Source organism: Podarcis raffonei, chromosome 7, assembly GCF_027172205.1.
Source record: "Podarcis raffonei isolate rPodRaf1 chromosome 7, rPodRaf1.pri, whole genome shotgun sequence".
NCBI classification, from domain to species: domain Eukaryota; kingdom Metazoa; phylum Chordata; class Lepidosauria; order Squamata; family Lacertidae; genus Podarcis; species Podarcis raffonei.
In genome coordinates this window covers 25865754-25890160 of record NC_070608.1, presented here as the reverse complement: position 1 = coordinate 25890160, position 24407 = coordinate 25865754, and the positions used below count along the sequence as shown (strand labels likewise).

The 24407-nt window shown below is 38.6% G+C and overlaps 1 protein-coding gene across 3 annotated transcripts in view; it reads left to right on the top strand.

The window, feature by feature from the left end:
- Positions 1-21802, top strand: part of TMEM67 (transmembrane protein 67) — a 31828-nt gene extending 10026 nt beyond the window's left edge. For 2 of the 3 annotated variants that reach the window (XM_053395634.1, XM_053395635.1), the window contains exons 11-28: positions 639-704; positions 1839-1998; positions 2979-3102; positions 3579-3684; positions 5595-5651; positions 5761-5859; positions 7893-7991; positions 8379-8465; positions 10116-10215; positions 11111-11250; positions 12383-12523; positions 13619-13699; positions 14300-14416; positions 15048-15164; positions 16657-16761; positions 17285-17387; positions 18955-19097; positions 21568-21802. In XM_053395634.1, coding sequence (XP_053251609.1) covers positions 639-704; positions 1839-1998; positions 2979-3102; positions 3579-3684; positions 5595-5651; positions 5761-5859; positions 7893-7991; positions 8379-8465; positions 10116-10215; positions 11111-11250; positions 12383-12523; positions 13619-13699; positions 14300-14416; positions 15048-15164; positions 16657-16761; positions 17285-17387; positions 18955-19097; positions 21568-21648 — 1926 coding nt within the window. In that variant the 3' untranslated portion in view covers positions 21649-21802. Of the gene's footprint in view, positions 1-638; positions 705-1838; positions 1999-2978; positions 3103-3578; positions 3685-5594; positions 5652-5760; positions 5860-7892; positions 7992-8378; positions 8466-10115; positions 10216-11110; positions 11251-12382; positions 12524-13618; positions 13700-14299; positions 14417-15047; positions 15165-16656; positions 16762-17284; positions 17388-18935; positions 19098-21567 lie in introns of those variants that run through there. The other variant, XM_053395636.1, reaches the window with a different exon arrangement.
- Positions 21803-24407: the final 2605 nt, after the last annotated feature.

Below are 24407 nucleotides of genomic sequence, written 5' to 3'. Positions count from 1 at the left end.
GGGGGAAATGGCTCAGTCCAATGTGTGCATGGTTCTAATGAACATGCAGAGATCCAACTAAGCTGGATCTGGCTTGTTACTTCAATGTCAGGAGAAACTTTGTGTACATAGACTCTGCTATTGAAGTGAATTTGACAGTTCCTGCTCATACAGAGTTTTGAATATGCATTGGAGCCCCATGTGCTGCCCAGAGCCACTGAATAGAGGGCACTTTGATTATTAATCATCATTTTTTTCATTCTCTGCAAGTGTTCTGTTCACGTTTTACACTTCCTGGTTGACTTTTATTCATCAGTTACATATTAAGTTAGCAGAGGGAGCTGAGGTGACTAAGGCTATTTCTTTTTTCCCATCCACATATGGCATAGTTTGACCTGCCTGTCCTGAGAGATTATTTCTGAAATGTTTGAAAGCTTAATTTGCTTTGGTGGAATGTGAAAGAAGCAAAGTTGGCTTTTAAAGGACCAGCTACTGTCACAATATTTATTATGTTACTTTTAAAGCTTATGTTTACCTTTTATTTAAAAGTGATAAATGCAGCAGATTGTGTTTTGTGTTTTTTTGAGGGGGTAGCAGGTATGTGAAGAATGCACTAAAATATGCCAAATGTTTGATTATTATATTATTTTAAACTGCAGCTTTGCCCAGATACGCTAACTAAACTGAATGCTGCTTTCATTTTTGGGACAACTTATCAACAAAAAGTAAGAGTAATTTAAAACAATATTAAATACAATGGTACCTTGGGTTACATACGCTTCAGGTTACATATGCTTCAGGTTACATACGCTTCAGGTTACACACTCTGCTAACCCAGAAATAGTGCTTCAGGTTAAGAACTTTGCTTCAGGATAAGAACAGAAATCGGGCTCCGGCGGTGCGGCAGCAGCAGGAAGCCCCATTAGCTAAAGTGGTGCTTCAGGTTAAGAACAGTTTCAGGTTAAGAACGGACCTCCGGAACGAATTAAGTACTTAACCTGAGGTACCACTGTATGTTCATGCAAACTGGAGAAGGTGCAGAAAAGGACAACCAAAAAGATTGGGGGCGGGTGCCATTCCCCTGCAAGGAAAAGTTACAGCACTAGAGCTTTAAATGAAAAAGAATGCAGGTAGGGGTAGGAGGAACATGATCAAGGCTCATGAAAGAATGCACTGTATCGAGAAAGTAGATAGAAGTTTTTCTCTTTCTCTCATATACTAGAATCATGGGTCACCTAATGAAGTTGAATGTTGGGAAATTCCAGACAGGTGAAAAGAAAGTACTTCACAGAGCCCAGAGTGAAACTATTAAATGCGTTACTGCGAGATATAGTGATGGCTCCCAACCTGGAAAACTTTAAAAGGGGATTAGGTAAATTCATTGAGAAGGCGGCTTTTAGTGATTACTAGTTAGGGTGGCTATATCATACCTCCAGGCTCCGAGGCAGTTTTTCTGTGAATACTGGTTGCTGGGGAATAAAAGCAACAGAGGGCTATTTACCCTCAAGCCCAGCTTGTGGGCACCTCATGGAAATCTGGTTGGCCACTGTGGGAAACAATATACTGCCCTAGTTAAATCATCGGTTTAACCCAGCAGCGCTCTTCTTGCATTCTTAAGAGGAGAAATGCAGCTACTTTTCAAGTCTGATACTCTGCTCTGCAACATAAATTTTGATGCAGATTGAATCATTTCTCTGTACGGTCGCTAGAAAGTAATTGCACGTCTATACTTTTCAAAGGGTAGAATTTATTAAGAATTCCAGGGGACCAATTTGCAGCTTCTGAGTTTTCTTTTATTGGAACAGTGAAGATACATACTTTATTCTAGTTCATTTTTCCTTTATGCTCTTTTTCTCCAGTGTACAATATCAGTTTCCAAAATTTTAAAGGATTATTCTAATCCTATATTTTATGATGTGTTCCTTGAATATTATGATGAAGAAGATGGACAACAGTACCTTTGGGCAGTGCCAGTGTTAAACTTAAATCTTCAGTATAATGAAATGTTTGTGAACCGAGGTAAGAACGTTCAGTCTCTATTCTCAGTGAGTTTAGATTATATACATTCTGTTACATGCAATAATTCTAGTTTTTTGGCAACGTATTGTTTCACTGTGTCTGTAATTATATTTGTGATGTAATATCACACAAGTCTTCTTTTGTAAACAGTCACCTTGTTTGAACATAATGTGGCAAAGTCACAAACTATTTTTCTCCTGAGGACTGCTGTTCATTGTAATGCATGTTGACAATTGGTGGTACCAGAGCCAAGCAACATTCTTTGTTGCTCCCCATAATCTTACAAAAGGAAGTGTGGTGGTGGTGATCTAACAAAAGAGAGAGTGAGTGCTGGGTGGCAATAATCTTAACTTTAGTATTACATGAAGAAGCCTCAGGTTGCCCTCTCGTCCAGTGCAGCACTGAAAATAAGCTTTCACTTCTGATTTCAGTTAATTGCAATTTACTGTTGCATGTGAACTCTAAACTTTTTTTAAAGAAGCCAGCTTCATGAACCACTGCTTTAAATTGATAGTTTCAGTAAAGCATAGTTAAAGCTAACCACAATTTGTCTGATTTTCTCATGGCCTCAGCAGAGGAGGGATGGGGGGAGGCACACAATCCTGAGGTACATTCACATAATGTTACACCATAGTTTAGTGTTATGTCCAAACAAGTTCATTGACTTCAAGGAGAATTTGAAATGTAGTTTATATGAGGAGGCTGTTGATTTTGAAATGAGAGTCAGAATTTTGATAGATCATTCTTATTATAGCTTTCCCTGTTGAATTAGAAGCATGACATAGTTACCCTGCATCTGAAAACAAGGAAATGTTCATTTCTCTCTGAAAATTTACTTGCCCTAGTTTCTTTACTACTTATCATTTTCACATGTTAATATTTTTTAAAGCATGTTTCATTATTTCTTCATTACACTGCTACTGTTCTATATTTAAGTTTTTTACCTTGAAAATTTAATTTTACATTTTTTTTAAAAAAAGGTAGCAATATGAACAATTGGCTTTTGACACGTCGAATGTTTTTGGTGGATACTTTAAGTGGACAAGAAAATGACTTAGGAAACCAGCCAAGAATAATCAGAATTGCTAGTGAAATAACAATAAGGTGAGATCACATGACAAGATACTACCAGCTATAGCTTCCCAATTATAAATTTGACATTACCATGATTAACTTATAATTTACTTGTTATCATTGTTTACCTTATTTGTTGTGAGAAAAGATTTAATAAATTTTGCAAGGCACTTAGCATACTAACAATGCAATCCTGCATGTGTTGGCTCAGAACTAATGTGCTTTTAAAATTTAATGGCATCTTGCCTCTTTGGGAGTGGAAGACAATTTAAAAGGAAAATCCATTCTGTATATATGGTTCACTGCAGAAAATTAACAGTTCTTTTACTGTAAGGCAGACTAAAATTAATCTAATTTTTGACTTTGTGTATGCACATCGCAGTTGATTATTATAACCATTGTTAAAATAAAGTTTTATTGATCAGAGATCTGGGTTTTTGTTTAGTGTCTAATTTCTCATCTCCTTTTATTTCCTTGTTAACATTGTGTTGTGTATATTTCTGCAGTATTCGTCTTGTGCCTAACACTCAGAGAGGAGCCATTTATCCCCCTCTGATTACAATTGCGTACAGTGATGTTCTGGTTCAGAATCCCAGTGCTGAGAATGTGGTGGTGAGTTCCTATGTAGCTCCAGCAATTACTTGAATTTCCCTGGCATCATTCAACAGTAACTCAGTCAGTCAATGAAAAATGGTATAGGTGAGGTACGTAATGCCAAGGAATCGAATAATGAACACTATTTACAAACTAGCAAAAATAATAGGGCCATAACGGTACAGATTTCACATTTTAAATTAACAGCAAAATCGGGCATGTTTTTAAAAGTGTCAGAATATACTGAATAAAAATAAGCCCTTCCTTCTTGCACCCTGCTTGCCTGATGACTGTCCAAAAGGCAGCAAATTCATCTATGAAGATTCTTCAACTTTGTTCAGACTTATTGGGGAAGAAATGGTTCTGATGAGCAAGTAGTAGTTTCTGCTTTCCCCATGTGTGTAGCTGTGTTGGAGGCAACATTTCTCTGAATACCACTTGCTGGGAACCACAGGTGAAGAGAGTGCTGTTATGCTCAGGTCCTGTATTTGGGCTTCCCATGAGCATCTGATTGGCCTGTGAGGACCGGTTGCATGACTACATTTGGCCTGATTCAGGAGGTTTTTCTTACATTCTCATGTGTATGGTCCTGGTCCTCTCCTCCTCTTACTTCTTGGTTCCTAAATAGGGCTGCATCTGGAATTTCCTGGACGTAGCTGGGATTCATCCTTCAAAAATGGCGTCTGGGTGGAATTTTCAAAAATCGCTTGAAATGTCCAGGGAAACCCAGTTGTATGGCAGCCCATATTGTGTGTATTTTTGGTTTTTTTTATTTCCCCCCAAATAGCTTAAAAACTTAACTTTGCCAACAAAGTAATAAAAGCTCAGCCTTATAATTGCAACCAGCAGTTACTCATTGCAGGAGCAGTGATTGCTATATAGGCTTGAGCAGTGGTGTCACATGTCTCCAGCTACACCCTGGTTCACTGCTACCTGTGGCTGCCTCTACCAAACAGCCCAAAGCATTCCTGGGTCTTGACGACATCATCTTTAGGTAACGTGGCGTCATAGACACACAGAGACCACAAGGCTTTATGAACCAAATTTAAAAGCTTACTTAACAAGGAGGTTATTCTTAGGTAAAAGATTTATCTTCTGAATGGTTGCAAGCACACAAATCAATCCCAAAAGAGCAAAAGGATAATTAAAACAGGATGAACACATCTAGCTAATTTTATCTAAAAGGTTTCCTGCTGGCTAAAATTCTGATAGGGAGCTTGAAATTCTTCAGATCTTCCTGGGAGCTACCTCTCTATCTCTCCAGGCTACCCTGTTTCCTATATCCCAGTCCACAAACAAACCAAACATCAAGAAAGTACACTTTAGTCTTAATTCCCTCTGCAAGTCAGACTGCCTGAAATCCATACTTTTAATGCCTCCTGAAGTGAATACCTGCCAGTCAATGTTGGCATTAGGAAGCAAATTAACTCCATAATTCCCAAACCAAACTATCTACAAGTTTTGCAAAGTTCACTTACTGAGTATTGGCATAAGTGATCTGTTGTAGTCTCTTCCAGATCCCAGATAAAATTCTGTATGTAGACCATAGATATTGGCAGGCATTTCCAACACTATATTCATTCCTTGGTTAAAAAGAATTTCATACAATTGCAGGCGATTTTCATGCAAAGCTAGTATTTCTATTGTCGATGACTGTTACTCATTTCTTTCAGCAAAATTCATGGTTTCTGCTGGAAAAGCTATGCAACCACAGCTTTTCTTAATGTAATTCTCCCTCTTTTCGTGCTTTCATGCCATCTTGTGCCAAAAGTTTTAAAAGTGCTCAGCACATTGAATTAGCAACCCTTAACTTAACATTCTGTTTTACTTATTTATTTTTTATGTATTGTAATTTAATGCAGCATGAAATGTGGCATTCAGGATAGAATGATTTATTGGAGTGTTAATGGAATTGTTTCACTGTTCAGGTTTCCTTCTCAGTCAACTATGAAATGAACCAGTCAGAGGCTCGCATTCAGACTGATGTAAGGTTTCTCTCCTCATCAAATGTTAATTCCTTTACTGTATGCTTGCTGATTTCTGTACAAAATGCAGCAGAAGCATAACTCTTGATTCATTTATCTTTTCCTGCAGATAGCTCTAGGTGTTTTGGGTGGCCTGGCAGTTCTATGGTCCCTTCTCAAGACAGCTGGCTGGAAGAGACGTATAGGGAGCCCCATGATTGACCTCCAGGTATGAACGATCAGGAATCCTAGCAGATAATACTTTTTACACATAATATTTACAGTTTTATATCAGTTTGAGGTATCCATAGTTCTTCATGTACATAACCCCAGTAATCGTTACAATTTTTGTAAATTGGCCATTATTATTATTCCTATACAGTGGTACCTCTGGTTACGTACTTAATTCGTTCCGGAGGTCCGTTCTTAACCTGAAACAGTTCTTAACCTGAAGCACCACTTTAGCTAATGGGGCCGCCCGCTGCTGCCGTGCCACCGCCGCCGCACGATTTCTGTTCTCATCCTGAAGCAAAGTTCTTAACCCAAGGTACAATTTCTGGGTTAGCGGAGTCTGTAACCTGAAGCATATGTAACCCGAGGTACCACTGTATAGTGGATGGGGAGGGCAAAGGTTAATTAAATCCTAGCGTGTTAATGACTGAGGACTTAAGTAGTACACACGCTTAACCACTATACTACACCATACCAACTGTTGCTGGATATGTTTCCAATCGTAGGTCTTCTTCTGTGCCTTTCATGTCTCATGTTGAGGAAAGCATCAGAGTAGATACTGGGGTTTAACTTGGGTAAATAGATCTAGGGAGATGTTGGGAGAATATAGCTGTTGTACGGCCCAAGTATTTGGTTTGAACTTCTGAGAATCTTTACAGATCATGGAGGATTTTGGTGAAATGTGGAAGGAGACCCACTAGGAAACAGTTTATTGCCAGAAAAAGTCAGGATTGTGAACCAGAAAGATGGTTGCATCATAGTAAGTTGTATGAAGGAGAGCCAGAGATCAATGAAGCCAAAGTTGCAGATAGTCTAAGGAAGCAGAGACTGACAAGTGGGGAGTAATGGACCACAGAAATCTGGCTTTTGCCAAGTCAGTCCCTCTTGGTCCATATTGTTACTTTAAATGGCAGCAGCTTCCCAGGGTTTGAGACCAGAGTGTTTCCCAGTCTTATCCGGAGGTGCTGGGGCTTTCTGCATGCAGTTTGTTCTCTGCCTTCTCTGTTCTTCTGGCCCTCCCCCAGGCTAGATGTAGGCTAGGAGGAAAGAAAAGCACAAAATGGGAGCCTGAGCCAAAAACACTGAACCCAACCTTCAAGCTTTTACCTTCTAGTCTTTTTGTGATTATAAGCTGTTCTAAACTGTTTTAAATGTTGTATTTTAAATTGTTGTAATCTGCCCGGGATCTGTAGGGTGAAGTGCAGGCAATACATTAAAATAATAATAGTAATAGTAGAAGGGTTCAGTCAGGGATAACCAAGTAGGTCTGGCGGGTCAGGGAAGGCTGAGTCTGCTGCTAATGAAGATCTGCTGTATTGGTGGCTTATGGAAATAAATAGTTGGGCACTGGATCCATAGTACTTGTTCATGATGCTTACACATATCAGGATGACCGGGAAAATCCTGATTTTCTTTGTCTTACTGTTATAACTATGAAGTGATGGCTGCAGATCATCCTTGGAATTCAAAACAAATGAAGAATAATTATATTATTCTTTAGCTGCTCTTTTTATTTGATAATGATTGCCTTTATAAAAAGAGACTACACAGAGTCTTTTCATTTCAGGAGGTGATTTATTTTTTTTACGGCTATAGCTAACAACATTTTCCAATTAAAGATTAATTATCAGCTGATAGAGTACAGCAACTTTAAGTTAGCTCTTCTCTTTGGACATCTTTTTTTGAAGTGTTTGGACATCTTTTTTTGAAGCAGCACCTCTGCCTATCCCTGCAAGTTGCCAGTGTGACTCAGTTCACTGAAGGATTACTGCAGGTGATGAAATCCACATGGCCAGTGTAGCAGTATATAACTGTGCATCACACTGGCTCATTTCACAAAAGCTCCAGTAAAAAGTATGGGTAACTGTTGTCTAAACACAGTTCCAAAATCAGGTACCTCCCCATTTTCTGAATCACTGCATAAAGTTACTAGATACAAGTGTAGAGACGCTGTGTAAGAATAGCATTTCTGTCTCTGTTGGGACACCTTTCTGTCATTTCACCTAACACATTTGTACTCTGATGTTGTAGACAGTTCTGAAGTTCTTGCTATTCTACTCTGGTGACCTTGCAAATGTTTTCTTCATCATCTCAGTGGGAACAGGGATATATTGGCTTATATTTTTCAAAGTAAGTTTCATCATATTGTGTTTCTTTAAAGATGAATAAACAATTGTGCACATATAAAAGTTATATATGACATCTAAATGTTTGTGTGTTTTGTTTTCCCTATTTGCTTTTCTCACCAGACCATTGAGGCAAGTTGTACCTGTAAAATATTCTCTGTATTTGTCCTTTATACTTTACCTCTTCCTCTAACTTTAAATGTGCATGCAGTAGTAAATAGAGATAGTTTTTTTTTAAAAAAAAATGCTCCAAATCCTAATTTTCATCAAGCTCTGGTAACTTCAGCAAAAGCAACCATTATTTTAAATTCAGTTGTAGAATTGTATGATATAATTCAACATACATGTAGTTACAGCTTGTTTGATTTAATGAAGACCCTTCACTCCACAGGCACAGCAGTATGTCTCTGTTCTCTTACCATTACCAAGTCAAGAAGACAATTTTGTTTCTTACATTGGATGTGCTTTTGCTCTTAAGGTAAGCAGTAGGACCATGCTCTGGATTTGTCTAAGCCCTGAGCAGAAACCGGCTTGTTCAGAGGGACTCGGGCATCAGGTGAGTCGGATACAGAGAAGCCTCTTGCTGTTAAGCAGAGGTACCAATACTTCCTGACACAGGGAACTCTTTTGCAAGCAAATTCTCTGCAGATCCCTTCCCTCGTCAGTTGGGAGAGGAATGTTTTATTAGGTTTTTTTTAACTAATTAAACATAAGCCTTGCCCCCCAAACTATGTTGGAACTGGATCCATGGTGGGGTGAGTGTCTCCCAGGTTAGCCCTGGGAGGGTCATCCAAATCTCAAGGGTAGGGGGAGCCTTGTGCAGAGCCCTAATAATTAAGTTGCCCATCTGATACTGTGGTTAATTTTGTCTTCTAAATGAAAAATTGTATCAGGGTTAGCATTTTTAGCACAAGCTGCAGTTCTCTCCAGTTCTGCTGTTTTCTAGAGAAAGAAAAATGGTTTCAGTGGTAAGGTATCACTTCTTTATTTGTCTTCCAATAGCAAAAGATTTAAAAAGGAGAGACCTAACAGCAGATGCAGGCAAATTAAGTAGACTGGCCTTTGCTAGAACCTGAGAGGGGACTTGTATGCAGAATTTTGACTAGAAATCCAAGCCAGACTCAGCCCCGCCTCTAAACTGTAGTATTAACAATGGACTACATTGGAGGACTGTTGCAAGCCACACTCTCCCACTCATACCCCCACCCCAGCTGCTGCCTTGCAATATAGAAATAATGGGTTATTGACACTGGCAGGTCACATTTGTCTTTCAGTGTTTTAAAGCTAAACAAACATATTTTTTTCAAATGAAATAAAACTTGAGTTGGAATACAATGTTTCGTATCCAACATTATCCACTAATGCAGCAGATTTCCACCTGGGCAACAGAAGGCTCCTCTTCTCTCCTCTTCCCTTCAGCACCCCATGCTCTCTCAAAATCTGCTCCAGATGTTTTAAGGGCACAGGAAGAGTAGAGGAACAGCATTGGATGCAACCCAATATCCAGTCTGTTTTTGCAGAGGGAGAACTGTCACTGTCCAACCACAGCTATGCTACAAACTATGGGCATCAGGTTAGCCCCTTGGAGATCAGTATGTTGAACTAGGGAGGCCTTTGGTCTGATCCAGCAGTGGTCTTCTAATGTTCTTATGTCCCATTGAACTCAATGGAACTTGCATCTCCATGTGAGTAGGATTTGCACAGCAACAGTCCCATAGATTTCAGTGGGACAGGTGTAAGCACATGTTCTTTCACAGCAATCTTTGGAAGTTAAAAGTTCCTAATTTTTAACTGACCCTGTTTACAAAATTGTGATAGTTTCAGAGTGGGGATGAGTTAAATTGCCAAACTAGCAGCAGGTTTTTTTAAGTGGAAAAACGCTTTAACATACTACCCATGATTTAGAGTTGCCACCACCAACTCTAATGCAGCCAGCTCCTGTTGATGGATATAGGAAGTGGAAATATTGATCAGGAATGAGTTTTTATCCTATTTCTGCAGCCAGGTTTTCTGGATTGCAACAGAAATTGTACAATTCTGAATGATGATTTCCTGTTTTTAATTAGTTGTCTTCCTGTCCTAAATGCTAATTTAGGTTTATTTTTGTTTCATTAAATGGTTTCCTTAGGCACTGCAGTTTTTGCATCTGCTTGTTTCCCAACTTACGGTAGATATCTTTTTCATCGACTGGGAGCGCCCTAAAGGAAAAGTTCTTAAAGCAGTTGAAGGTATGTGTTCCTACAACTTCCGTCAGCCCTAGCCAGCATTGTTAGTGGCCAGGGGTGACGGGAGTTGCAATATCCAGATAACCACAGGTTTACCATCCCTTTTCTACGTGAATGTGTGGAATAGCCCCCCCAAATTAGGAATATTTCCATGTCCCAGCTGTAGTCAGTTAAGACACTGTTTTATTTGAATGTGAGCAACATCTAATGAAGTAGCACTGTTGACGCAAGGATTTCCACCTGTGCAGCAGAACTCCCCCCCCCCCGCCTCCTCTCCCCTTGTGCCCCTGGCATCCTCTACTGAAGACATTTAGGGGTGTATGGAGAGAATGGAGAGTTTCCTTGCAGAGTCTGAAGTCCTTGTGCTAAAAGAACTTTTGCATTGGATACCACCCCTTGAGCTGCCACTAATACCTGGCCATGTTCCTCTGCTTATGGCTTTTAAAGCACTAAATGATTTGTGACGTATATAACCAGTTGAGGTCCTAAGATTGGCTCCAGAACCCCTGCTCACAGATACACTATTGTGTCCCCCTCCCATGGGATGTATGTTTGGCCTTCAATTTTTAATTGCTTTCAAAGAGGCATTAAATACCTTTTTATTCCTATCTGCTTTTAATTACTGGTAATGGTTTGAAGTTTTTTTACGGTTTATTTCTTAGTCTTTTGCATTATTTGGATTGGGATATTTTTAATTCTTCTGTCTTAAGTTTTCCTGACTTAATGTCTTTTTTATATATATATTATAGCTTGTTTTTGAGATTACTGTTTATTATATTGTGTTAAAATGTATTTTAATAGATGCAAGCTGCTTTGTGGAAGCTATTTAAGCTGGAAAAGCAGGATATAAAGAAATAACATTTAAGATCTTTACAGTTTGAACTATGCTTCTCCACAGGAGAAAATGGCGTAAGAAGTATTTCTGCACCTGTCAGCATATGGAGAACGTATTTCATAGCAAATGAGTGGAATGAAATTCAAACCATCAGGAAAATAAATCCTCTCTTCCAAGTGCTTGCTATTCTCTTCTTCTTAGAGGTGACTTTCAGATTTCATTATCATTCATTTGATTTTTGATCTTTCTAAAGAAGTTGGGTAAACTGATGGGATGTAACCAATGAAGTCATCCCATTTGTGCAGGGACTTCTGCCTGCACAACAGGACTTCCCCTCTGCTCCTTCTGTACAATCCCCCAACTGCTCTGGGGGTTCCCCAACCTTTCCCAAGCAGATTTGTAGGAAGTATGTGCGTTAACAGGGCAACTTGGCTGGATGCAACCCAATGGTTATATTGTGTGCTGTTGTGCTGCTTCTTTTTTTTATTATGAGCTCCCATAGTTCAGTTTTAGTTCTGTTATCTATGTCCTTAGTGTATATGTGAGCCACGGAAGTTGTATCTTAAAAACAAATAGCATGACACAACTAGACATCAGTTTTAATCTATTCATCATGTAGCATCAGCTGAAATACTTGTTCTAGCTGAATTAAATGATTAGCAAATGCTTTCTCCTGAACACATAATGAGAAGGCAGGTGAGGACTAATTGTCTTGTGCATAAATTATTAGTGAACAGGACAAGAGCTCTGTTAATGCTGTTTGTGTGTAACCTGCAGAGCTATTACTAGTATTGCCTTCATTTTAGACTTGCTTTTCCATAACAATACTTTGTAGATTCGGTTCTTGGCTGCCAAGTGATATTTATGATGCAGGAAGTGAAGCAAGCTGCTCAGCTAAATACTTGACATCATAAAGCAGAATTACAATCAATGTTCATTCATCGGAATGGTCAAATCTTTAAGTTCCGGAGCTAAAATTATCCTGTTCTAGTGTTAATTTTTGCTAAGTCTTAACTAAAAATGGCTCAGTTGGCTTTGGAAGGGAGCTGAAAGTACAGCTCATGAAATTGTTATATTTTGATTTTATAGAATCATCTTCCGGTTTTATCTAGCATAATCCACTACATCTGCGTCATAATTGCAAGTCTTTCTGTACCATCAGTGTAGAATTATTATTTTTATTTGAATAAAAGTAGAGATCAATAAAATATTACCTCATGGTCAAAGATATACACTAAAATAACAGAACACAATAAGTCCAGCAGTTTAGAAGATCTTTGTTAATTCAGATTACTAATGAGATACCTTTTGGTATTTTCAAAATTATGCTTTCAGGTTGTGGGGTTTTCAAATCTGGCCTTAATGGATTCTTCTTCCAGTCTTAAAAGGAGCCCAGAAAGTTACATAGCTCCCTGGAGTCGTATTCTGAGATTTGGCGTGTCTGCTGTCCTTTGGCTAGTGATTGCCATAATACAGGTAGACCTTTCCATTGCCACTATATATTTAACTGTCTTCAAGTTATACAGATTTGCCTTTGTTGATTTTGTTGTTGTTTAAAGATTATAATTCTGGTTGTATTGGATGTCCTTGGAAAGGCACAAACTATTTGTGTGTTTCTATATTTTTCTTTAGAGGTGATTATTTGAAGATCTATTTTCATTGGGAAGAACGTAGAAGTTGACATCCATCAATATTAGCATAAAGGGTCTCAATTGGTGTTAGTGATCTGCTGTAACAAAACTTGTTTGTACACATATGTGTACAAAGAGCATACATGCTGTATGACATACCTATGAACATACAGTGGAAAATCAACTTTCCACTGGAATTCTATTGGTGGATTTGAATTTTGGAAATTTCAAAAGATACTTGAAAAAAGTGGTTTAAAATGCCTAATTGCAATTTGAAATACATGTGCTATTGGAAATAGTTCATACAGAATCTACAGATAAGGGAAGATTATTGAAGACAAAACAAAGAATGGGCCTCTCCTTGCAGTTTTCACACATAGTTGAAAGAGAATAAAAACAAAGGAGGCGAGGAGCAGCAGCAGGAATGCTCAACTGAGAGTGCAGTTTCCAGATTTCTCAAGAAAGGAAAAAACACCAAAAAACACACCAGAATTGCTAAGTCACCTCTAGGTCATTAGTCAACAACAGGCATAGGCAAACTCTGCCCTCCAGATGTTTTGAGACTACAATTCCCATCATCCCTGACCACTGACCCTGTTAGCTAGGGATGATGGGAGTTGTAGTCCCAAAACATCTGGAGGGCCGAGTTTGCCTATGCCTGGTCAACAACATAGGGGCAGACAAAACATATACAACTAACTGCCCAGCATCCTAGACTGAAGTAATTTGAGATCAACACACTACATCCCAGCTTTTGCTTCTTTTCTAAATTACCCCCATCTTCTTTGGAGGAGGCAGAATGCCTTGGACTTTATAAAGTGGCATAACAGGCAGCTCGTGGCTTATACTCTTATGACTGTTTCTGTTTAAAACTGGCTCCTAAAGCAGAGAAATTGAAAGTGCACATCCTTAACTCATTAGTAAATCTGATTTGTTACAGGTGATATACTTTTCTGTCTTCTATGAAAGATTTATAGAAGATAAGATAAGGCAGTTTGTTGACTTGTGCTGTATGAGCAATGTAAGTATCCGATCATTTTATGCTTCCAATTAGTGCCTTTCTCTGTGAAGTATGTTAATGCTTTAGAATGCTATAAAGATGTAGTTAGTTTTGTTCTAACAGTTAGCATAGTATAGTAATTAATAAACCAGAGTTGCTGCTCTTTATTCCACCAGTTCTTTGCCAAAATCTCAACAGCGTTTGATGTCTTGCTCACTTGTGTAACAAGGAGAAGACAATACTATATATAGTTTAGTAGACTCAGGACCTTCAACAGTAATTTGAGAATCAACCCAGACCTCTCATCCTCACTCTACGAGTCAAGTGGGGAAGGGGGGGGTGAACTATCTACAAGCACATCCTCTTTCTCACAGATGTACACACACAGGTTTATAGATGCCTGGAAGAAAGATATGCCCAGTTTCAAAATATATTGTATCTCACTAACTGCATCATGGTGGAACGTAACTCATAAATAACTGCAAAATAGATTAGTTGTCCAGAATTTTGCTTTCTTTGCAAAGAATCTTCATATCCATTGAAAAGAAACACTGTAAAGTTATATTAGTATTTGAATCTGTATCTTTTAAGATGCTGAATTTTATTTTTCTTACATTGTAGATTTCAGTCTTTCTGTTGTCACACAGATGCTTTGGGTATTATATTCATGGTCGGTCTGTGCATGGGCATTCAGATACCAATATGGAAGAGATGAATATGAACCTAAAGAGGGAAGCGGTATGTAAAACAGCTAGGGAAGGGGAATCCCAAAACTCACTTATGTATCAAGAATCCATGCACAAGAACTTTATTTATTTTGTATTTCATTGTACTTCAGTATGTGCTTAACTGTTGCCACTCTTGGGGGGGGGCGGAATGAGAGAGATTTAAGAGTAGGTCAAGCAATAAAATTGGTTGCATTTTTTAGAATCCTTTTTACACCCTCAAATATTTTTTCTTGCTTATAATTTTGAACTGACTCCCATGCTTTATCAACAACTGCATCTGAAACTCCTCTTTTTTTCGTAAACAATCCATCACACCAGAATGGGGTATTTATGTTTCAGAGAAACAAATAGAAACCACCCTTTTACACACCCAACTTATTTGTCCTTTGTATCCTTGCCCATATTTTTGAAAGCTTGTATTTTTTCACTTTTTCCTTTTCTTTTTTTCTCTGGCTTGTAAATAGCATTTATAGTGCAGAACAGCAGTGCATTAATAATTATTAATTATTATTATAACTTAACTCTCAGTACAAAAGGGTAAAAGCAGATGTTGCTCAGGTTCAGCGGAATGGATAATAAATTCTTGAGTTCATTCCTTGTTCAAGTTGTTCCAGCAATTCTGCTTTATGTCATTTCCTTAGGAAAATCTGTGTAGTCAAAGAGGCTTGTTACCAAACACAGATGGTCAGACTTTTCAGATTTCCATTTCAAGCAAGATGAGGCAGCAGTATGACAGGATCCATGAAACATTAACAAGGGTATGTATATTATTGGCAGACTTGCTGCGCTGTCCTCTGGGTTTAAAATGTCCTTGTCCAGATGGATTCTAGTTCAAGAAGACATAGAATCTTCCACATCTATTTTTCTTAATCTTATATACCCTTCACCGCAAGGGCATCTTCATTCTTCTGACCATTCATTGTGCATATGGATCATTCACACACAGACAAGAACAGATGATATGAGTGAAGTTTACATTGTGCATCTTTGTATGGAATGCTTGCATTTGAACTGTGGCCTCCCAGGACAGCAGTGCCTTTTGTCTATGAGTATTGTTTTGTGTCTGGGTCCTTTAAGTATCCGTGTAGCAGAACCTTGATGTCCAAAAACTGAAATTGAAGATATGACACATGGTGTTGAATGCTGTTCTAGTGCTGGTACATACCTTTAAAGCCTTACTTGACTTGGGTCCCAACTACCTTAGGGATCATCTCTTCACATACCAGCCTGCCTACATCTTAACATTTTCTGCTGAGTTCCTGGTCTTAAGTGTTGTCCTCAGAAGCACAGTTTATTTACCCATGCATTTTAATTTGTACAACCCCTTAGTCTGTGTTATAATTGTATCTGCTGTCTTTTATTATAATTTCTAGTGTGAATGTTTTACTATATTGTATTAGATTTTATAGGGACGCGGGTGGCGCTGTGGGTTAAACCACAGAGCCTAGGACTTGCTGATCAGAAGGTTGGCGGTTTGAATCCCCGCAACGGGGTGAGCTCCCGCTGCTCGGTCCCTGCTCCTGCCAACCTAGCAGTTTGAAAGCACGTCAAAGTGCAAGTAGATAAATAGGTACCGCTCCGGCGAGAAGGTAAATGGCATTTCCATACGCTGCTCTGGTTCGCCAGAAGCGGCTTAGTCATGCTGGCCACATGATCTGGAAGCTATACCCCGGCTCCCTCGGCCAATAAAGCAAGATGAGCGCTGCAACCCCAGAGTCGGCCACTACTGGACCTAATGGTCAGGGGTCCCTTTACCTTTAACTTTTATTAGGTTTTATAAAAATTATTATCTATATTCCATCCTGGAATCAGTTTTGATGAAATATTGTACAGAAATGTTTTAAATCAGTCAATAAGTATTCATACCACCAGTCATTAAAAACTGAGATCACAACTGGACTTTGATAGAACTTACTGTATTTTCAGCTGTGTGTTTTTGTGAATTTCTTCTACTAGGACCATCTTCTGGTGCAGTGGATTATTGGATACAGTGAGTGGTTTAGAATTTTGTGCACTCTTACATGATGTTAAGGACAATTTCCTGAAGCAGGGAGCCTCCTGTATTCACAGAGGCCTCCTGTGAGTTTTAGACCCTGGATTTTCTAGGATTCCAAAACACGTGGGAAACCTCTAGAAGAACAGGAAGCTCAGTGCTTCCAAAGATTGTCCATAAACTATTTTACACATCCATTATGTCAAATGAGACCTTGTGTGCATTTTAAAATCATTTGTATTTCTTTTTCTCCCCAGAAACAGGGTCCTGTTAGACTTTTGAATTCATCTGCGACTACATTTGAGCAGAGTACTAAAGCATATCATACCATGAATAAATTTCTAGGCTCATTTATTGATCATGTGAGTATCACAATTAACATTTAATGAAAAGATTGAATAATGTTTTTGATGTTAAGGGGCTGTGATTTAGCCTCTGTTTTCATGTGATCCTGTAGAGTAGAGATTGTGCTGTGCAGATGCTGGTACACTGCCCTGCAGTCAACACCACAAATGTTGATCACTTGTATAACAAGTTGATACAAGATCACCTTACTTACTCTCTGCTGATTTTCCAGTGCCTTTTGATAACTTTTGTTTCTTCGCTTTTGGAAAGTCTTTGGCCTGATCCTTTTTATTTTATTTTTATTTTTTACTCCCTCCCTGAATGTTTTTGTAGTTTTCTATTCTGCTGCTTTTGATGTGTGTTTCTAAAGTTGCTATATTCTTGTTGTTTGCTTTTAATTTGTTACATCAACCATCTTTAGTTCTTTATTCTGAAGTGCAAAGGTGGGTTATAAACCCCTAAATAAATAAAATAGTGCTTTTCTTTGTTTCTTAGAAGTGCTTTTATAATGAAAAGTTTGTTTTGTTTTTCCACTTATAGGTTCATAAGGAGATGGATTACATTGTAAAGGACAAATTGCTGCTGGAGAAAATCCTTGGAATGGAGTTCATGGAACCAATGGAAAAGAGCATCTTTTACAATGGTATTATCAATCTAGATGTTAAATTTTTATGTTAGGTGAGCAGATGAATCCTAATGGCTTGTGTCTACAAGAGTCCCAGCAATTTCTGTGGTTTATTTTTTGACCAAGCACTTGAATGCTACTGGAGAATGCCAGAAATGCAGCAAGTGATATGGAGTTTAAATTCTCCAGTACCTAGGAGAAATGAAATTTGCCTACAAATAAATGAATCACATAATAGTAGGAGAAGCGAAGGTATATCTGAAATAGAAAAAAAACATCGTTATTCATCCATGTAAGAAAAGCTTCACTAGCAATATATGAGTCTGCTGGATAAGGCCAGTGGCTCATCTAGTCCCAATTGGTGTCCTCTGCAAATTTGATGCACATCCCCTCAATTCCTTCATCCAAGTCATTTATAAAGACATTGAACAACAATGGGCCTAGGACAGAATCCTGCATCAGCCCACTTGTCACTTTTGAGGAACTATTAATAAGCACTCTTTGGGCTCAATCAGTCAACCAGCTACAAATCCACCTAACGGTAACCTCGCTCAGCCCACATTCTACTAGCTTTTCTGCAAGAATATAATGGAGGACTTGTCAGAACCTTGGCTGAGATCAAGATCAAGATAGCTGAGATCCAAATACACTATGTCCACAGCATTCCCAGCCCTCTCTCTCAACTTGATGTCAGGACTTGAAACTTCCTCTTAGATGTCAACGGTGTCTTATCCCACGGTGTTTGTTCAGACAGAACCTGTTTCATCTTGAACTTTGTAGTCCTTCCAGCACTGCACTTTACAGGCATAACAAAAGAAGTTTCACCTGTCATAGTGTTAGCCATTAGTTTCAGTACTTGTTCTGCTGCAGCTAAAGCTGATGTCCAGAGTAGTTGGACTACTATACTTTCTTCCATAAAGTCTATCAAAACAATGGAAACCAGATGCTCCAAACTCTATTTTTATAGATACTGATTTTCAGAAAGGTCTTGAATCTCTGCAATGTCCTGGTAGAAGTTCCTGAGACAGTTACACTGGCCAGATAACTAAGGGTTACCAGATAACAGTAGTTGATAATGACACCATAAAGTTTAGATGGCATTTATTGGTTGCTAAATTCTTAGTCCTATAATTTTGAAATTTATGTGCATAGCTCATGATTTAGTCATGCTGGATTTGGTATCTTTAAAACATATGATTTTGAGGTGGAGTTGTTTTTTTGTTGTTCTAAGTTATATAATAAAATATACTCAGAGAGATTAGTAAGAATGTGCCTCTTGTTCAGAATGAGTCTTGGTGATCTGCTTCTGATTTTTAAACAGTAAGCACTTAATGGACATCTGTGCACAACGGGATGTCATACAATACAAAGCCATTTTATAAAATTAAGTTGTTACAGCTCTCACGGTAAAGGAATGAAATAACTGTATCTATTGCAGATTATTATGTTTCTAACTTTTTGTTTCAGTTTACTTGTTTTACTTTTGTTGTTTTTATCCATTCTCTAGAAGCTTTTCTCCCATTGTACAGCTTTTTTGATGCAGATATTATACATGTTTTTCAACAGGTTGTTTCCTTATTTGCAGATGAAGGACATTCTTTCAGTGATGTGCTGTATTATGGCAATGAAGCCACACTTCTCATCTTCGACATGCTGTTTTTCACCATCGTGGATATGGCCACCCAAAGTTTTGTTTTAGCAGCTGTCCTGACGTATTTGCAACAAGAGGTAAGCCTCTTTATTGGAATGGAGTAGAGAATGTTTTTTTTAAAAAAATGATAGCATATAATAGTTTGTATTCTCAGTTATCTACAAAATGTATTATTAGACATAACAGATAATTGTTTATTTATTCCTAAGATTGCTAGGCACTGTTAAAAAAACAAAACAGGTGCTGCAGACTTGGAGTCCTAAGAGTAAACACTGCATGTTGGAACAAAACAGGACTCCAATGCTGTGGAAGTTTCTACTGGAGGCAGTGTAGGAGAGATGTTTTTTACTGTCCCCCCCCCCCACACACACACCAGCACCACCTCCCAAGCTGCTCCCAAATATCTCCCAACCCTCCAGAGCTGCTTTTCAGGGCATATAGGGGAAAGGAGAAATGAGCAAAAATCATCTCTCCCCCTCCCATCCTCCAGTGGAATTTCATGTAAACAGAACTCTACTCACTGCAAACCTGCATCCAACCCAAAATACATTGGAAAAGATAGGAAAGGGGTCTATGGTAAAATTTAATGACTTTTACCATTGAAGAATAATATATGCCAGATAGAATGTATGTGTGTATCAGGCCTATCATCCCGGCTAATTTATCCCTCCCAAGGAAGGATATTTTAAGAATCTCGTCATTCCACTTCTTGCTTCAAGTACTGTGCTAGCAGATATTGTAAGTTCAGTTAGGCTTTTGCAAACATCACCCTCTGCTCATCAATTAGTGCAAACTGGCAATTAGTGCAGAACTGTCTAGTACTGCCCCACTTTCCAATAAAATCCGCATTGTTCAAACAACAAAGGTGCACGACTGCTGTAGTTCCTACCGACTCTTCAAATGCTTTACCACATGGCTTCTAGGATTTTCAAAACTTTGATTCCTAAACTTGTTAGTTTCCAAATTTCGAAAGGATATCAGGCCCATTAGCCTGACCTAGACAAAACAGTTTATAAAACAGAGCCCGAATCTCAGTACGAGAACACAATTCAGTGCTGGCACTGCAAGCAGTTCTAGCCTTGGCAGGCCTCTTGCATACTGCCTGCAGGCAGACTCAAATGAAAGGGAGCATTTGCTACGATTGGTGGCTGTTTCTCTTCATTTCTGGTGATGAGATCATGCTGAGGCCCCCATCATCTACCACTGGGGCATACAGTACATACTGCACAATGGTCAGTCATAAAGCTGGGGTTTTTTTCCTTCATTTATACTGTTTAGCTATGACAACCTCTAAATGGTGTGTATAAGCAATACAATACAGAAAATGTAAAAATCAATAAAACTATAAAATCAGGTTTCAATTAAAATGCCTACTGGAATTTAAAAACAAAAACCTTAAGAAGTTCAATGGGGGGGCTGTCTGACCTCAACCAGAAGGGAGTTCCACAAAATTGGGCCACCAATACTGAACACACCATTCCTCTTGAATACGAACCATGCATCTGAGCTGTGGAGGAACCACTAACAGTGACTCCCCTGAAGACCTCTGTGATTAAATATGGATATAGTAGAACCTCTACTTTCAACCACCTCCACTTGCAGACATTCCAAGTTGCGACCAGGGCAAACCCAGGAGTAACCGGCAGGTTTGCCGCCATTCGCACATGAGCAGGAACGGGCAATCGCTGCCCGTGCATGCGCACATCGGCGCCTCTCCCAGCGACCCGTTTTGCCATAAGGATGGGCCTCTGGAATGGATTGTGGTCGTGAGTAGAGGTTCCACTGTATAAGGGAGTAGGTATTCTGGACCCAAGTTATTCAGGGCCTTGTGAATTAATGCACGAACTTTGAACTCAACCACTAGCTTATGGGCAACAAGTGCAAGCTTTTGAGCACTGGAATTATGCACTGACCATATTCTGTCCCCATCCACAGTCTAGTCGCAATGTTTTGCACCAGCTGGAGCCTCAGACCAGGCCAAAGAGTAGCCCCACTTTGATGCATCTCTTCTAGGCTCCCTTGACAACGAAACCAAAGTAACAATAAAACCATAGAAACACTGGTTGGTTGGTTGGTTGGTTGGTTGGTTGGTTGGTTGGTTGGTTTTTGTCGCACATCTCTATTGTAACATTAACTGGACAGTCATTATGAAGATCTTCCAGTAATAAAGATGTTTGAAGTTGACAGCACAGTTTTGAAATTGATAACAAACTCTGTTATACTACATTTGTGGTTTCTTTTTTATAAGAGTGGTCTGGAAATAAATTGTAAACAGCTCCCTCACTATGAAGAGCAGCTTGCTTTCAGCTTACTGTTGGGGTGACTAAACAACAAGTCTTATTTTCAGCTTTTTTCAGTTACTGTTTATTATGTGAGGTGCTTAACTTGGATTGATCATACTTGACAAATCTAAGACAGTAACCTTAGATGAGATTAAAGAGCATCTAGCATTAGCTTAACATCCTGTCAAATAAGGATTTGCTGCTACACATGGAGTATTTTGTACAATTTATGCCATAACATCTGAAGTTGGTTTTATCTTTGCAGATTTTTAGGTTCATTCGTAATACAGTTGGACAGAAGAATTTGGCATCTAAAACTTTGGTGGATGAAAGATTTCTTATATGAAAAGACTTCCTGGGAACTAATTACGGCTTTAAAATGACACACATACACAAAGGATTTGCTTGCAGTACTTTGTAAATATTCATGTGTAGAATCTTTCTTTCATATTGTGTACTTGAAAACTGCTGTTTTGGATTAAATAAATTTGTACTTGTAATGGATAGTCATTATTCACATGCCTTAAAAGGGATGCCAAGATACAGAAAGATGTCACTGTCAGTATTAAAGCTGAACCCATGCATTAGTTTTGCAGATATTTTATGTGTACAGTGGTAGCTCGGGTTAAGAACTTAATTCGTTCTGGAGGTCCGTTCTGAACCTGAAACTGTTCTTAACCTGAAGCACCACTTTAGCTAATGGGGCCTCCTGCTGTCGCTGCACCGCCACTGCACGATTTCTGTTCTCATCCTGAAGCAAAGTTCTTAACCCAAGGTAATATTTCTGGGTTAGCGGAGTCTGTAACCTGAAGCGTATGTAACCTGAAGCATATGTAACCCAAGGTACCACTGTATGTGTACATCTCTTGTGCAGTGTTTTAAGATTTGTGGGTAGGAGCTGGGTGTGTATGGAGAAAATGATCAAAAGGTAGAGGATTCAGGTTCTTGTGTACAATGAATTTTCTGGATTGAGTACAGGAGGCACGGAAGCAAACTGCATGTAGATACACAGTTCCTGTGCTTTCAGAGTTTCAGAGGTAGGTGTGATTTCATAAAGTTCAAGAGAAGCCTTGCTCTTGCCCAGTTTGTAAGAGGAGCATTTGAAGCACTTCCTGATTTCAGGATTTAATGAGAGAAGAAATTAATCCTGTGTAGGACAGCCCTCATCACTCTCTCTTATTGCTATGGCTGTATGGGCTTGAACCACAGATGGAATAAATCAGGAGGTCTCTTAAAAACAGCTTTGAAGTGGAAAAACACAGTTCATATATACATGACTGACTAGCTACTGTTCCTGTATTTCGTATAAACAAGAATGCTGTGTGTATTTTCCCAATCGGCTTCATGTACTGTCAACAAAAGGATTCTGGAATTTTGGCTTTTTAGCTGACAGTTTTGCTGATCCATTAGGTGAAGGAGTACAGGGTTTCACCTTCAACAGAAGAAAAAATGCTGACAAGTATAAAAATGTGCTGATCTAATTAAACAATAGATGTGGCTTGGGCAACAAAACAGGCCTCCACTGCAGGAGTCAAGGGCTAGAAACAGGGCATGCCTGACCTAACAGAAAGAGAATATTACAACCAGTGACTCTCAGAACTTTCTGCAGACTTTCTGCAGCAATGCACACTAAAATGCAAACTCATTGAAATCTGGTGAACTGAATTTATGATGACAATATTTACACGTGCACCATTAACAGTGTGTTCAGATTACAGAATTGGGTTTCCAAAGAGTTCGGCCCATTTTAATTTTAGTCATGTAGGAGAGCATGCATTAGTCTATACAAGCTGTATATTTAAAAAAAAGATTATTTAGGGTTGCTTTTTATTTGCTAGCAGTTGTGAAGATGGCCACTTGAATTTCTTTTTTTTCTTTTTTTTTAAAGCTTTTTATTAAGTTTCAAAAGTTATATAAAGACATAACAGAACAAAAAATACAATAGTACAAAAATAGAAACAGACAAAAACAAAGAGAAAACAAGAAAAGAAAAAAAAGAAAAAAAAACGAGTATACTTTCTAACCCTTATTTTCTTATAACTTACTTCCCCGACTTCCTCATACCTCCCCTTTCTGTATTCCAGATTTTAATTTGTTAATTCAGCAAATCCTTTCCCTAAATTTCATTTAAATTTTTAGCTTTCTTTTCTTTTTGCTTATCCGTTACAGCTGAAAACCACATATATTCTAAACCAGCGTCATACTAACATTCATTAATTTTGCAATGTTTCTTAAGATAGTCCTTAAATTTCTTCCAATCTTCTTCCGCTGTCTCTCTCCCCTGGTCTCGAATTCTGCCAGTCATTTCTGCCAGTGCCATGTAGTCAATCACCTTCATCTGCCATTCTTCCAAGGTGGGTAGATCTTGTGTCTTCCAATACTTCGCGATAAGTATTCTTGCTGCTGTTGTGGCATACATAAAAAATGTTGTATCCTTCTTTGACACCAATTGGCCGACAATACCCAAGAGAAAGGCCTCTGGTTTCTTCGGGAAGGTATATTTAAATACCTTTTTCATTTCATTATATATCATTTCCCAGAACGCCTTAATCTTCGGGCACGTCCACCAAAGGTGAAAGAATGTACCTTCATTTTCTTTACATTTCCAACATTTATTATCAGGCAAGTGATAGATTTTTGCCAGCTTGACTGGGGTCATGTACCACCTATAAATCATTTTCATAATATTCTCTCTTAAAGCATTACATGCCGTAAATTTCAAACCGGTGGTCCATAACTTTTCCCAGTCAGCAAACATAATGTTATGACCAATGTCTTGTGCCCACTTAATCATAGCTGACTTCACTGTTTCATCCTGCGTATTCCATTTCAACAGCAAGTTATACATTTTTGATAAATTTTTAGTATTGGGTTCTAACAATTCTGTTTCCAATTTTGATTTTTCCACCTGAAAGCCAATTTTCCTGTCCAACTTGTAAACCTCCATTATTTGATAGTAATGAAGCCAATCTCGCACTTTATTTTTTAATTTCTCAAAGCTCTGCAGTTTCAGTTTGTCCCCTTCTTGTTCCAAAATCTTGAATTTCTCCCCCTGCCTTGAAGCCCTTGCAAGAGCAAGGTGAGAATTTTAGAAAGCACACCAAG